General features: G+C 44.1%; 1 protein-coding gene across 4 annotated transcripts in view; it reads right to left on the reverse strand.

The window, feature by feature from the left end:
* Positions 1-2,791: 2,791 nt before the first annotated feature.
* SSH2 (slingshot protein phosphatase 2) overlaps positions 2,792-14,516 on the reverse strand; it is a 102,327-nt gene continuing 90,602 nt past the window's right edge. For 3 of the 4 annotated variants that reach the window (XM_006925034.3, XM_006925033.3, XM_025041568.1), the window contains 2 exons: positions 12,026-12,860; positions 4,816-9,846 (listed from right to left, as the gene is read on the reverse strand). In XM_006925034.3, the coding sequence (XP_006925096.1) occupies positions 7,765-9,846; positions 12,026-12,860 (2,917 nt within the window). In that variant the 3' untranslated portion in view covers positions 4,816-7,764. Of the gene's footprint in view, positions 4,491-4,815; positions 9,847-12,025; positions 12,861-14,516 lie in introns of those variants that run through there. The other variant, XR_001518052.2, reaches the window with a different exon arrangement.

Raw genomic sequence — 14,516 nt, forward strand, 5'->3', positions numbered from 1 at the left:
GTAATCGCACCCCAATTTAGCTCAACCCAGCAGGCTGGGCCAGGGCTGGAAAAAGCATTTCCAGACCCCCTTGGGGAGAGGTCACGGAAGATGCGCTGGGGGAGAAAAGTGAACCCACCTTGACCCTCTGGTATAGGTCTTTGGCCAAATTTTAGACGCCCAGCCCGACCCCTAAGGTATTCTGGGCCCTGTTTGAATTGGTGCCCGATTCTGTTTCAGGGAAGACCCCGCCTCTTCCCACCGGGCTGGAAAAAGCATTTCCAGACCCCCTTGGGGAGAGGTCACGGAAGATGCGCTGGGGGAGAAAAGTGAACCCACCTTGACCCTCTGGTATAGGTCTTTGGCCAAATTTTAGACGCCCAGCCCGACCCCTAAGGTATTCTGGGCCCTGTTTGAATTGGTGCCCGATTCTGTTTCAGGGAAGACCCCGCCTCTTCCCACCTCCCTCAGGAACCACCGCTCTGAGTACTGACCAAAGTTGAGATGAAAAGAAATCGGATCAAAATACAGCCAACGAAGAACAACTCGTCCCTGTAGCTGCAGTCTACTCAGCATCCATCCCTGCCTGGATCTCTTCCTTTGGATCATAAGGCCTTGGAGGGCAGCATCGGGCCAGTTACTACTTCTCACTCTCCAGGGCATAGCCGGGAATCAATGGAACACAGCTTTCTGGAGGGCAGGGATCAGCACTGGGGTAAAGGGGAGGAAAGGTGGTGAGAACCTGGAAAGCACTCACCCACAAAGCTTTCTCAGGAAGAGTCCCAGTATGCAGTGGCTTATAGGGGAACAGAATCAGAAGCTGTTACAGGTGCTCCAGAAATAATTCATGGCATGGGGGGCCATAAGGATAGATCTTCTACCTAAGGATTCCAGGCTCATGATTAGGAGGAAAAGAATGAGTGATTCAGTTGCTCCTTAGGAACAACAGCTCATACTTATGTGCCAAGCACTGTCCTAAGGGCTTTACGCATATTAATTGCATTCTGATAACAGCCTTTTGAGATGGGTATTATTAGTATCCCTATTTTACAGATGAGGCAACTGAAGCACAAGAGGTTGAGTAGTTCACCCATCACTCTACTGGTAGTTGGTACAGCTGAAATTCTTACCCAAGTGATCTGGTGTCTGGGTCTGTTTTTCAGCACCATGCATTTCTGCCTCTTCTTGAAGGACAGTGACATTTTATCCCACAAGTGCTGATACTGAGAGTTTCTTTCACTTTGCGGCATAGAGGAAAGGAAGCCTGGGCTAATGAGAAAACAGGGGTTCCAGCCCTGGCTCAATCATCCTGTTTATGCAGCTCTGAGCTGTCAAAAGAAGAGGGCTGGGTCAGGTTCTTTCCAATTCTGCGCCACTTGTTGGCAGAGAAGGAATTTGACATGCTGCCTCCTACCCTGAAACAGCATCTTTTCTTTCCCTTCCCCTCCTCTTTAAAGAGAGCTAGGCACACCATTCTAAAGGGAAGAGTCTGAGACTGGGAAGCAGGTATCTTTCAATCCATCTTGCCTTCAGTTCCATCATCTGGGAAAAGGGCGGGTACTCTCCAGGTACAGGAGCTAGGATTCAAAGGTATTGCTTGGACTTGGCATGGCTCAGCCCAGCTCTCTAGCCTTCTTCTGGCTGCTAAGGCCTGGCAGAACTGTGGGTGGGCAGAGCCAAGGCACAAAGAACCAATCAGAGGAAGAAGTCATCTGGGCTTGGTGCTTTCCCTTCCTGATATCCATTTGAACTTTTAGTTGGGCTCTGAACTGCAATAAGCGGTAGACAGGCATGAATTTCATCTTTCATAAAGCCAATTTTTGGAAGAGGTGACCTGGCAACTTAGACATGATTTGGTCCATTTTCTTTGGCTAGAAAGCCAAGACTAAACTTTAGATTGGTCAGGGACTCTGGGCACCCCTAGAATATTTTGTGAAATGATCTTCCCTTCACCATCATGCACTCTGAGACCATCGTGCAGCCAGAGACCAGTAGTGTGCCCCTCTCATTTGATATGGATGATTCAGAATGAAGCAGGATAACAACTTTAGTTCGAGGCAGTGTTTTCTCTGGCAACCAATTATTTTGTCAGAAATTTGGCAACTGGAAAATGAGCTTTTCCCATATAATAGTGCTGCCTTGTATGTGGTGAATGGTACCACTAAATATCTCCTGATGAGTCTGTGGAGGGATGGGAGGTGGGGGAACCTTTCCTTCTACTCCCAGACTGTTTCAGAGAACTGCCCTTTGGCCCTATTTCCCTTCCTCCAACACTGACATCAAATGCTTCTCTTCTAATGGTAGGAGAGTTAAAAGCTTTTACTTTGGAAAGTTGTGCACCATTTCTAGAAATCTTTGAGTGAGTTGTGTCTCGTGCTGAACTTGTGAGGTCTCTTACCAATGTTCAGAGAGGTCACTCACCTAAGAAATCCAGTACCTGCTGGGACAGGTCACTGCAGCTGTCTAGGAGCACTCTGCACTGCAGATGGCAGAGGAATTTTGGCCCCTATGCTTATTTATTCTCCTAACATTCAGGTGGTGGCTTTGGCAAGTGCCTCTTTGACCAAGCAAATTCCCAGCTTGGTCACTTGATTGGAGCCACATCATCTGATATAATCTTTAGTGAGCCTATTTCCCATCTTTATTTTGTAGGAGATAAAAAGTTACACTTTTTTTCCCCCCAGAACTCAGCTATCTCTTAAGGGTGTGCTTGACGGAAATCAATGAGAATTGCTTTATCATCAGTGTTCTCTTCTAATCCCTCTACCTTCTCCAGCACCCACCCCCTTTTTTGCACCTGATCAAGTACACGTTTCATCTTCAAAATAAAAATTTATTCAGTCTGTAACAAGAACATTGAATCTGCACATTTGCGCACAAGTTCACATTTAAAAACAGCGGAGCACATCAGTAATAAAAAAACCTATGATACAAGTGGAACATCCCAACCACCAGGAAGATTAAGGAAGGAGATGAGACCACTCTTTATATTCTGCTTCAAATGCCTCTAAAAGGTCCCAGAGATTCCAGGGAGCACCTGCTTTATTTAATAAAATGTAAGCATAAAAGTTTGGGGTGGCCAGGGGCAAAGGTAACAGTCAATGGGACAGTCTTTTGGACTTGTTTTCCACATTTATAACAAATCCTACAAAATAATGTTAAAAAAAAAAAAAAAAAGGCACCTTAACCTATACCAAGCAAACCAAAATCCAATAAAATATAAAAACCAAACAATTCCCTGTGGGCTTACTGATTAGGAAACATTTCAGGGCCAGTTACCCAGTTTTCAGATTGGGACATCAGCTCAAGTTAAGCCCTGGGTATTAGCTCTGCATGTGTATATAGGATGCTGCACCAGTGTCATGATGAGGACACACAGATGGCAGCGCTAGTCATATACCCCTTGTGGCATCTTCAAGCCCATGAGGGGTGATTCCAGTTTAGAAATCCTGTCCTAGATCTCTGGGCACTGAGAAAATGAGGCTGGTTCTCTTTTCATAGCAGGAGCCAGGCCTAGTCACCCTCCACTTCCAAGCTAAAAAAGTACAGAAGCACCTTGCAATAGCTCTCCATGGCATCAAGGGACCCCAATCCCTGGGAGAAGGTTAGGAGTGTGCAGCTTCCTGCTTTGGGGGCAGGCTTTTTCCTAATACAGGGGTTGGATGAGGTGAGGCAGCAAATACATTTATGCCTAAAACATGCCTTGTTTTTTTTAGTTTGGAAGGGAAAACGAAGTCCAAGATCCTATTAAGTTGGATTGGTGCTGAAGGAGCTAAAATGTCATCTCATCTACCATCAAAAAGCAAAACAAAATTAAACAAAAACAACATTAGCCATTCACCATTACAACCATCACTATAAGACACACAATCACTGAGGAAATGACTATTTCCATACAGGGTGTTGGATGGGAGTACAGGACACAGATGAAGTCAGCTCCAGGTTTCCCCCACTTTCCCATGAGGGCTGACCATTATAGGCTGGCTCTGTGTGAGGACTCCTAGGACAGCCAGGTCTGGCTGCCTAGAGGAGATTGAGCTGCTGTCAAGATGATACACATTTTAATACCCACACAATGTAAACAAGGTATCCACAAACAGTTGTCCAAAAAAGCCAAATAATGGCTTTATTTAAAAATTTAAAAATGCCCTTAAAAGTGACTCCTTTTGCATAATGCTCTTAAAACACAAACAAAACTCCCACAAAAACATCTTTCTTTACCAAATATGCCTAGATCACTTCAGAACTAAAATCCTCAGATGGAATAGGTGAAGACTTCTGTGAGCTGCCACGTCTCAAAAGCTTCAGGTCTACCCAACAGCATCTGTCTGGGCCCTTTAGCAGGAGGAAACCTCAGAGCCTAGGCTGTCATCCTCAGGCTGTCCTTGAAGCTCTTGGTAATTCCCAAAATGAGAAACAGGAAATACAGCCGGGATAAAGGTACAGAACCAGGATAATGCTAGATAAACAGCCGGAAGAGGCTGAGATGCTAGAATGATCCCATTCAGAATCTGAAAGGCAATCAAAATGAGGAGTGATGAATATTACAACACTACAGTACTACATGTCTACTATAGTATACACTACTCCTAAGTGTTTCTAAAATCAAGGGTTGGGGTTTCTCTCCTTCCTACTGACCAGGTAACCAGCCAGATTACAGCTCAAAGCCTGTGTACTCTCTGGGGCTTTAACCTCATGTACCAGAATATTACTTTTTACACACACACACACACACACACACACACTCACTCACTCACTCACTCACACTCTCTCTCTCTCTCTCCCTAATTCCCTCCCACCACCCCCATCTCTCCTCCAGAGTAACTGAGATCACAGACTCACAGACTCTCACTCTCTTACTCTCTCACTCTCTCTCTCCCTAATTCCCCCCCACCACCCCCATCTCTCCTCCAGAGTAACTGAGAGTTAGTCAGACTGTGGTGGTTTCAAAATAGAGGCACCAAGGAAGAGGTCAAGACTTTTGCTATGCATCTCTCTACCAGACCTAGGGCTGAGTTTTCCATGAACAGAAAAGGGAAACAGGCCAACTGAGATTATAAAAAAGTTTGAAGAGAAGTCTGAAAAGTCCTTGATAGCTCAACGTGTTCTTCCCCTGGACATCGCTCAGCTATGTAAATAACACAAGAACACTTGGTTGTGGGAGTTGGAGCGGGCTGGCAAAATCCCATGACATGGCTGAACTACAGACCCAGTGTAGAGGATGTTTCTTTAGGCAGGTAAATTAAATGATTAAAATAATAATTTTTAAAAAAGGCAGAGCAAGAAAATTTTCTCTACTCTCTTTGTTTTTCTTCACATTAGAGGGTTTCTCCCCATCTTTGTTGTTATTTAATGCACTGAGAGTAAACATTAAACACAGTGGCAGGGTGAGAACAGCACAATCTTAACTATCCTGCTTGTACTTAATCTCCATGCAAATCCTTTTCTCCCTACCCCTACCACAATTTCCTGTCCTTCCCCCATCATAGTGGTGGTGGAATTTCCTCAAGACAGAGCAGTTTAGATCGATGAACCTGGAAATTCATAACCCCGTCTTGCAAGCCTCCTCATACTGATATATGCCACCCAACAAAACACTTTACAACACATTAAATATACCAGAATCACAAAGCTGTGTGGATGATACATTTAAACATTTAGGGAATCTATTAGGGACAGATACGTATAATTATTATACCATAAAGACTCTTATAGTAGGAGGTTTCTGTCCAATCTGCCTCCTAGCAGTGATGTCAGACTCAACCACAGCTTCCACAAGGCAACTGGATTCACACTCCTCAAGCAATTACGGGTGGGATCAGTCCACCTTTTCCCTCTCCTTTGGGTCATCCTACTACCTGCTCCCACCAGATACTGGCCTCTGACATCACTTTGACAGTCTGTACATTTGTCTTTTCCTCTCGGTGCTGTAATAAACCAAAAACCTAAACCTCAAGTCTGTACTTGGTCAGTCTTTCAGCAATGTGGACATCAACCAAAGCAAACAGGGAGCAAATCTGCAAACCTCTTCAGTTTTGATGAGCTGCAAAGGGTGTTTCATTCCAGCCTAAATACATTTTCTGTAAGAAGCTGAATTAAACTCATGGCAGGTGCTCCTATGTTGAGGATCTCCACAACAGCAGCAAAGCAACAGCATCCCAATGGAGTCATTAAGGTGCCTGCCCTTGGCTGAGGCTTTCCCCCACCCCTTCAGCCTAACTCATTAGGAACGTCCATCCTGGGCAGCAACACTCACATGCACTTCCTCCCTGGCTGCGCTTCAGCTACTGGCAAACAACATTCTGAGATTTCAGTCTCAAAGAGGAACCAGCCTTCAGTCAAACTGTGATCTAATGGGAACCTTTAGGGGTTTCTCTGAGGAGGAAGTTACTAACGCATAATTTGGCAGGAGCTGGCAATTAGAAGTCTCCATTTAAACAATTAAAAACACTGTCAATATACTCTGCAGATTCCTACCAACACCTATCAGTTTTATTTCTGTGGTGTATTTTCCAGTTGCAGCTTTACTTTTTCTTAAAAAGAATTAATCAAAAAGACCCTACAACATCAACAACAAAACATTGTAAGAAAGTGACATTATCTACATAAATACTGTGTATAAACTAGAGAAATGACAAATCTTCCAGGAAAAATAAAGGGAAAAAAAACTTACATCAAGTGTTAACAGTGATAATATCAAAAAGAAAACTTTGCATTCAATGGAGGTTATACGCATGTAATGTAACATTTCAAATATCATCTATGAAATTAAAAAAAAAAAGGCAGCACTGGGAGAAACAGCATGAGGGAAGAAAATAAATTGAAAAAAATATGGCCATTAAACTTAGAAGGCCCACAGAATTATTCAAGTAATGAAAGGGTTAAAACCCTACATATGTATTCATTTTACAAGAACACATTGACTTTCAATTGCTGTTTTTCAAACCTGTCCCTATGTATGAGTTGGAAGGATGCTGCAGAGCACATTTCCTGGCAAGGAGGGGCTGGATGACCACCTGTGTGGAGCCCAGGGACCCTGAAGATAGTGGACAGCAGCCTCTTTTCCCTCTACTTCACCTCCTCCTTCTTATGCTTACTCTACAGAGGACTTCTCGAATTTCATTTGGGGTTCATTTTCAATTTAATAAAAAGAACTATTTGCTTGGTAAGTTTACAAAGCCAGCCATTACCATGCTTTTCTGTAATGATCCGCTCCAGAATAGAAGAAATTACTTCTGGAAGACCCTCTTTGAAAGCAAAGCAGAACCTTCCCACTTCAGGAACTCCAATGGGCTGGGGCTGGGGGTCACAGCTGAGAGCACGCTGATGTCAGGCTGCCCTTCAGCCCATCTGATGCATCAGGTCTGGAGAGCAAACCGTCAGACACACAGGCCCGGGGGAGCATTTCCAATTTCCGGCTTCGTCTCCACTGTCCCCATCTGCTTCCTTTCTTAATCAAGCAAGTATGCCTTTTCTCAGAGGGCAAAATGAGGAGCAGGTGGCAGTTGATTGAAAAACAGCAATTTGCCTTTCATAAAGGTGTTCTTTAAAAATGAGTTTTTGAGGTTTGAATTTTCTAAAAATAAAAAATGATAAAATGGTCTTGCCATCCAAATCTCTCTTTTACACACACAGAGAAATAAAACCCCAAACCCTGCATGCGCCAGGAACAGTAAAATGACCAAAATATTATAAAATTAACCAATAAAGTGCATGTTCCTTACGTATTACACCTGCCCCTTTTACAAACATTTCTTTTAGAAAGTCACATGTGTAGGCTCAGAATCACATGGTATTATAGAAGGGGTTGGTTGTCCGTTTTTTATCATTTGCTTTTTTCAGTCTCCTAAGAGGGTGAGTTCTGCTGTGCTGCTGACGGGGAGCCAAAGCCAGCCCTGGAGCTGGGCCTGCACACTGTGGCCCCTGGGTCTGTAGCAAAGGAAGGCCTTCAGAACTAGTCAATTCAGGTCCTGCCTTGGGGAGCAAACACTGCTGACTGTAACCAAATTCTTTGGCATACTGTACAAGGGGCCTCTCCACTGGCTTGCTCTGCACGACACACTCTGTTGTTTTAAGTTGCTCTATAAAATACTTGGTGGGTTCTGGGTTCTGGGGGGCATCTGGGTTTCCTGGGGGCCCCTGGGCCTCCATGGTATGCATGCCTGAGTCTGTTTTGATGAAGGGCTGAAGCAGTTTGAGATGAGGGGACTCAGAGCAGACAGGCTCCGTCTGCAGTAAACAGTCTTTACAGAGGTCCAAGTAACCTAACTTGGTGAGGGAAGCTGAACGCCTCATTTGGGATGGTTTGGTGAGCCCTAACTGGCAAATTGCTCGAGACTCAATTTCCTTAGAGCGCTCCTTCACCACACTGGGGCTGTGGCTGAGACCCTTTATATTGTCACTACTAGAGCTATGTGGGAGTCTACAGGCTACAGGTGATGGGTCCAGTGCTTTTTGTAATTTCCCAATGTTGTCACCTAGTTTGCTAATTAAACTTAGGTCTTCACTACTTAATGGGGAGCCCTTATATGGCACTTCATTGCCACTGGAGAGGGGGCCCTCCTGATTTTCTTCCCAGCTCCCCTGCTCCGCAGAGGGCTCGCTGTCTGTGGTGCTGCTTTGCTCCGTGAAGCCTTCTAGGTGAACCACAGTCTGGGGATTCAGGTAATCCAAGCTGGCAGACGGTACGTGAATTGTGTGACTGACAAAAGGCGCTGCTGTGTCCTGGGCTGTTGATGGGCTATTGCCCCAGCCTGCAGGGCTGCTCATGGTGGAGGCTGGATCAGTGGGCCTGTCGTGCTCAGATGAAGAATGAGGCAGAGGTAGCACTTCGGGGTGCAGAGAAACCTGGTCGGGGCCCAGTGTCCTGTTTAGATTTTCATCCAGTGCACAGAGGACAGTGATGGACTTCTCCACTTTCACTTTCCTCAGGCCTTGTTCCCCACTCTTTTCACTGGTGGCTATTCCACCCCCTGGCCCAGTGTGATCAGGTGATGTAACTGTGTGGGTATACTCAATGATTTCTATCTTCTTGGGAAGGGGAAGAGGAAATGCCTGTGTCTCAGCTCTCTGGCATGAAACCATAGTCCTCTGCACTTTCAGGACTCCTTCCTGCTTTGTTCTGGTATCTGACCCTGGGCACTGCTGAGAAGCTGGCAAGGGGTGAAACTCCAGCAGTTCGGGTGCTGGAACAATGGCATCTTGCTCGCAATGGGGTAGTGAGCCAGCCTCAGACCCACTGCATTTCCCTTTGCTCTTGTTCATCTCTGCTTCCTTGGCGACAAATGAATGTTCTAGGGTGGCTTCATCACTCTTCCCTTTTGGTGCTGGTTCTGTCACAGAGGAATCTTTCTTGGAATTCTTGCGAGTGGACAATGAGGTACAAGTAGGGGTAGCACCATGGTGCTCTTGCTCCTGCCGCAGGCGCTCCTCAAACTCCAACGTGGCTCGCCTCACGGACCCAGGGCACCACTTGGCACCTGGGTGCATCCCTGGGCCCCAGAGCTCTTGCTCTCCCTCAGTTGGTTCCTCTTCTTCCAAGTCCATTGTGAATAAGTGTGTGGTTAGGCAGCCTTCTGGATCCCACTTCCCCAAGTCTTTGGCTAGTTCAGGCTGGGCTGTGCAGGAACCTTCATTCTGCTCCGTATCTCCAGGTCTGTTCCCTGGGGCCTGGGCCCTCTCAAGGGTCATCTCATGGATGGTGTTCTTCTTTGGTGTATGGCATGGGTTGGACAGAATGTCTTTCAATTGAATCTGTCCAACTCCTTGACTGATAGATTCAATCTCAGTGACGATTTCTTTGACTGAAATTGCATTTTCTGAGTGAGACTGCATGAAGATGTCTGGGCTGACCAGTTCTGAGATTGCCTAAGAAGAGAAAATAATGAGATGGTTTTGGTGAATTATAGTCTAATTGAAAATGCCAGATTTTTTGCTTACTAATCCTCTGATCCGGGAGAACCTTCTGGCTATGAGGACACAAATCATGGAGTGCTGTCCTCTGCCTAGGACTGTACTCTGACCATCTGCTTTGTCACACAAGAAAAAAACAGATTAATCAAACACAGAGATACAAAATTGGCTACAGGTTGTATCACTGTCTACTGAACTTTCTGTTCCGTTTACTCCAACAGGATTCCAATCTAATATCTTGCTCCAAAAATAAACAGCAAATAGCCTTGGAGGTTCCTAATTTTTCTAAGACCATGAGCCTTCAGAATTTAGGCCATACTCGGGTAAATGAAACCTTTCCTCTTTGGCCTATCAACTTTTAGTTAAATTCTAACCTAGTCTGAGAGAAGAGTTCCATTCAAGGGCTCAGTGGCCACCTTCAGTATGCCCAGTGTTAGACAGGGAAAGATGGATGAGGCTATCATCTGATGTCTGATTTGGAGAATCTCTGCTCTCTTCTCTCCCTGTCTTGCCAACCTTCATCCATGTCCTCCCACTTCCTCGCCTAGCAGCAGCACCCCAGCATGTAAGGCCACTGTGTATCCGATCACACAATTCCCAAGTTTCACAGGGTTCCTTCTGGGAAAGGTTTATTTGGCTTATGCAGCCATGTGCCTGAGTGAACTTAGAAACTGTGACTCTGACATTTTACTGTTCTACCAGTTATAAATTCCCAGGTGGACGTAGGACAAGGCCAAAGGAAACTGGCCAATGCAAAATCAAGTCCTATTGTAAAAAAAAAAAAGAATTTCAAAATCTGACAACGGCCCTTGGACACTTCTTAAAATGACATCATTACGACCATCAATCTACTTTGTTAACATTTTTATGAGCCTTCGAAGTACAATGTTTCCCCAGGAATTTTTCTGGTCTTTCCCCTTCAAAAGAGAGTCAGAGCTAGTACAATAAACCAACAAGGTCAGTTATGCCTTTGGGAGAAATCTGCTGGGACATCAGGCAGAGGCAAACTTGCCAAGACTGGGAGAGAAGCCACAGCGGGTCCAGTGTGTGCACAGGCTGTGGAGGGAGTGCTCATATGACCAGGGATTTTGCAAAAAAGCTATTTTTGTCAGAGCTGCTACACCAAATGGTCTAAAGGAGAGCTCAAGCATTCATATTTCCCAGCAGAAATGAAACAGAGGCATAGCCTTTGGGAGAGGAGAAGACAGAAGCAGAGGCAATGACTACCCTGGGGTAGTTGAGAAGAGAGAGGAAGGATGAGTAATGAACAAGATGGTAAATATAAGCGGAGAGACATCCTGAGACATTAAGAATCTGCTCAGCTCCACCGAATTCAGTAAGTGAGGTCTGGTGTGTTAGAGTAAATCTGTCACCACTGACTTCCCAACTACTGTATTATACTGACAATTATATTGATTAAAATGCATCCCGATTTTGGAAATGTCAAAATGGGAATGAGTGTGAGTCTTAGAAATTATGATATACAATAATTCTTTCCTTGGTCTGAGATGACTAAAAAGAGTTCCATATGCCACTGAGAAGAATCTTGGGATTTTGTCCACTCTCAAATCATTCCCCTAAACCAGCCCTCAATTCTTGAATACTACAAGGTCTGAGATGAGGAACAATTCAAAACTTTATTAAGAGCAAGAACTTGGCACGGGAATCAGGTGCTACTCCAACAACTATTTACATGTCTAGTCTGAATTTTCTGAGACAAAAAGAATTTTCCAAACAAATCCATCTTCTCAGAGAGACACAAGTCTCACTGAGGCAGCGTATGAGTCCCTGGCATTTCATTACTGGTGAGATTTGATCTGAACTGCAGAGTTCCAAGTAGGGGACCTCTCCTTTTTCAGCCAGGGCATTTTTTTTGGCTAATCCCTTTTTTCCCTTGTCCCTTCAGAAGTGCTTCCAATGACACCAAAAACCTGGAAAGATAAATACCTCTAAAGCCAACTGATTAAAAAAAAATTAACCTCTAAGTTTTCAAGGAAAGTCTCAGCCAGACTCTCTCATGTTGCCTTTCTAAATCTTTAGCAACATTGAAAATAACACGAACATAGCAGAATCCCAAACATTCTGTCTTCGAAGAGAACTTCGTTAGGTGGAGAACTATAATGATAGATTTTACCTTTGACTGTTCCTCATCCATTGAAGATTCTTCAGACGCATGAGTAGTATTACTCAAAGAGCTGCTTCTCTGATCATCAGCTGTCACTTCAGAAGGGGCTACTTCTATCACTGACAATCGATAGCTCTCATTCCTTCCTCCTCCCAGTTCCTCCATCCTTGAGTGGGAAAAAGATCGTGACCGGGTTTCTTGAGAAAGCTCTACAAATTTCTCTAGGGCGCTAAAAAAATCAATGCGATCTGTACTGAAATCTGAGACTTCAGTCTGGCAACTGGGTTGGGGGCTTGGTGATTCAGGGTCAGGGGACATGGGGAGGTCTTTCAGGCGAGATGTCAACTCTTCCATAGGCAGTAAATGGACGTTCATGTCTGCTTTCAGTGCATCTGTCTCCAAATCTTCGACTGTTAAGTCTGGGAACTTATTGGCCACTTCTGGGGCCTGCCCAGGTTGGATTAAGGCTTTAGATGCATGGCAGTTGTCAAGAGGAAATTTTGATTCATTGAGACAACACCCTGATGTGCATCCATTGATATCATTTAGGTTTAATTCATCTTCAATTTGTCCGGCACGAAATTCTCTAGAAGTAAACTCCAAGCAGATCATTCTTTCTTTGGTACACAGCCTTTTCTGATTTTCATCTTGTGGGACAACATGTTCCACGAAGACAGGAGGTGTGGGTGGGTGATTCTCCATGGCCTTCACCTCGGCAATCTGGTCTGCTGAGGTGGTGACCTCCTTCTTGCTGAGCTCCAGCCCTGGTTTGCAGATGGGTTCATGGTGATCTGAGAGGTCGCTATCTGAATGAGATCTCCAGAGCTTGTTATGCCGCTGTTTGCTGTGGAGAACAGACACAAGAAATCTCTTACTCTGATGTGTGAAAACAATCAACACCTTCTCATGAAACTGATCCCAGGTAAACTTAAATCTTAACCTGAAAAATGCTTTGTAATGCTCAGTGGAAGTAGACAATAACCATTTGAAAACATGCTCAATTTAACTAAAAGCAAAAAATGAAAACAAAGCAAAACAACAAAAATGAATAAATATGAGATCTGATTTTTTTACCTGTCAGACTAATGAGAACTAAAATACCCAGTGTTGCTAATACCCACTGTTGATGATGGTATGGCCAAACAAGCCCTCCCACATATAGTTGGTAGAGATGTGATTTGTAGCATTTTTAAGAGTGAACTCTGAAAATAGCTCTCATAATTTAGCCCTTTTAACCAGCAATTCTTAAGAATTTTTCTTTGAGAAATACTACTATAAATGCACAAAGATATACACAGAAAGATATTCACTATAACACTGTCATCCTAAAAAAAAAGACACCAAAAAATTTATTTAAATTACTGTCCATACGCCTACATGCTAGAGGCTGTTAAAAAATCAGGTACGTTAGTGGAATGATGTCTGAGGCATATTATTAAGTAAAAAAGCACATTAAACATGTTTGGAATGGTCAGTTCCCATGCTAGAATAAGTATAGAAAAATATCTGGAGGAATGTCACCAAACTGGTAAGTATTTTTAAGGAAGGCAGAAATACTTTTGTGAAGGGTTTTCCTCTCTATACTCTGTATTTCTATGATGTTTGAATTTTTAAAATGAACATGTTTAACTTAATAACCAGAAGAAAAAAAAAACTAAAACAAAACAGCATTCAAGCAATATGAAGAGAAATAAATTGTCTCTTGGAGCTCATTACAAATCCTCATAATTGGGATGAAGAGCTGATATAGAATTAATCAGCTCTTCATCCCAATGTGGAAGTGTGAGGACGGTGGTAAGCTTTCTTGAATTAGAAAGCAAAGATGAGGCTAGTAAATCTGGAGAAAAAAGTTGGTAAGAGGATGGAAGAGGATGAGCATAAAGTACAAGCTCCTTTCATAAGGATCTTTGGATAAAAATCATCAAGCTAAGGTGACACCTGGAAGAGCAGGTGGGCCAAAGGAAGCCCCAGACACACATTAATCCTTTGTTTTTTTTTTTTATGGAGGGAAAAGTATGATGTGGGAATGAGATTTCATTTCAAACCACAGTCCTGAACTAGGAAGCACAGTTCCCAAAGCCCCAGCCAAAAAGAGAAAGATGGCCCTGTGGCTGGTTGGGATCACCTGCCCAAAGAAACAGGTCACTAAATGGCTTATGGGGTATGGTTTCCATGACTTACAAGCTGATGAAGAGCAACCTAACCACAGGGTAGAATAGGAAATAGCCCAAAACAACTTACCCTGGGCTCAGGGCCACGCCCGCCTCCAAGGCCTGTAAATCTCTGCTGAGTCATATGCCTGCACTAATGTGAACCCCTGTTTGTTCTCAACTCTGCACCTGCTCTCAGTTCCCCCTGCCTGTCTACTGCTTGGGTGGGGCTCTCTCTGACTCAGGCCTGCACAGCCAGAGGATGCTTTTCTGGGTAAGGAGCAGGTCAATCTGTTTATGAAGACAAGCTATAATCAATTAGCTGGGAGTAAGGTAGGGTTTTCACTCTT

Source organism: Pteropus alecto, unplaced genomic scaffold (genome assembly GCF_000325575.1).
Source record: "Pteropus alecto unplaced genomic scaffold, ASM32557v1 scaffold98, whole genome shotgun sequence".
NCBI classification, from domain to species: domain Eukaryota; kingdom Metazoa; phylum Chordata; class Mammalia; order Chiroptera; family Pteropodidae; genus Pteropus; species Pteropus alecto.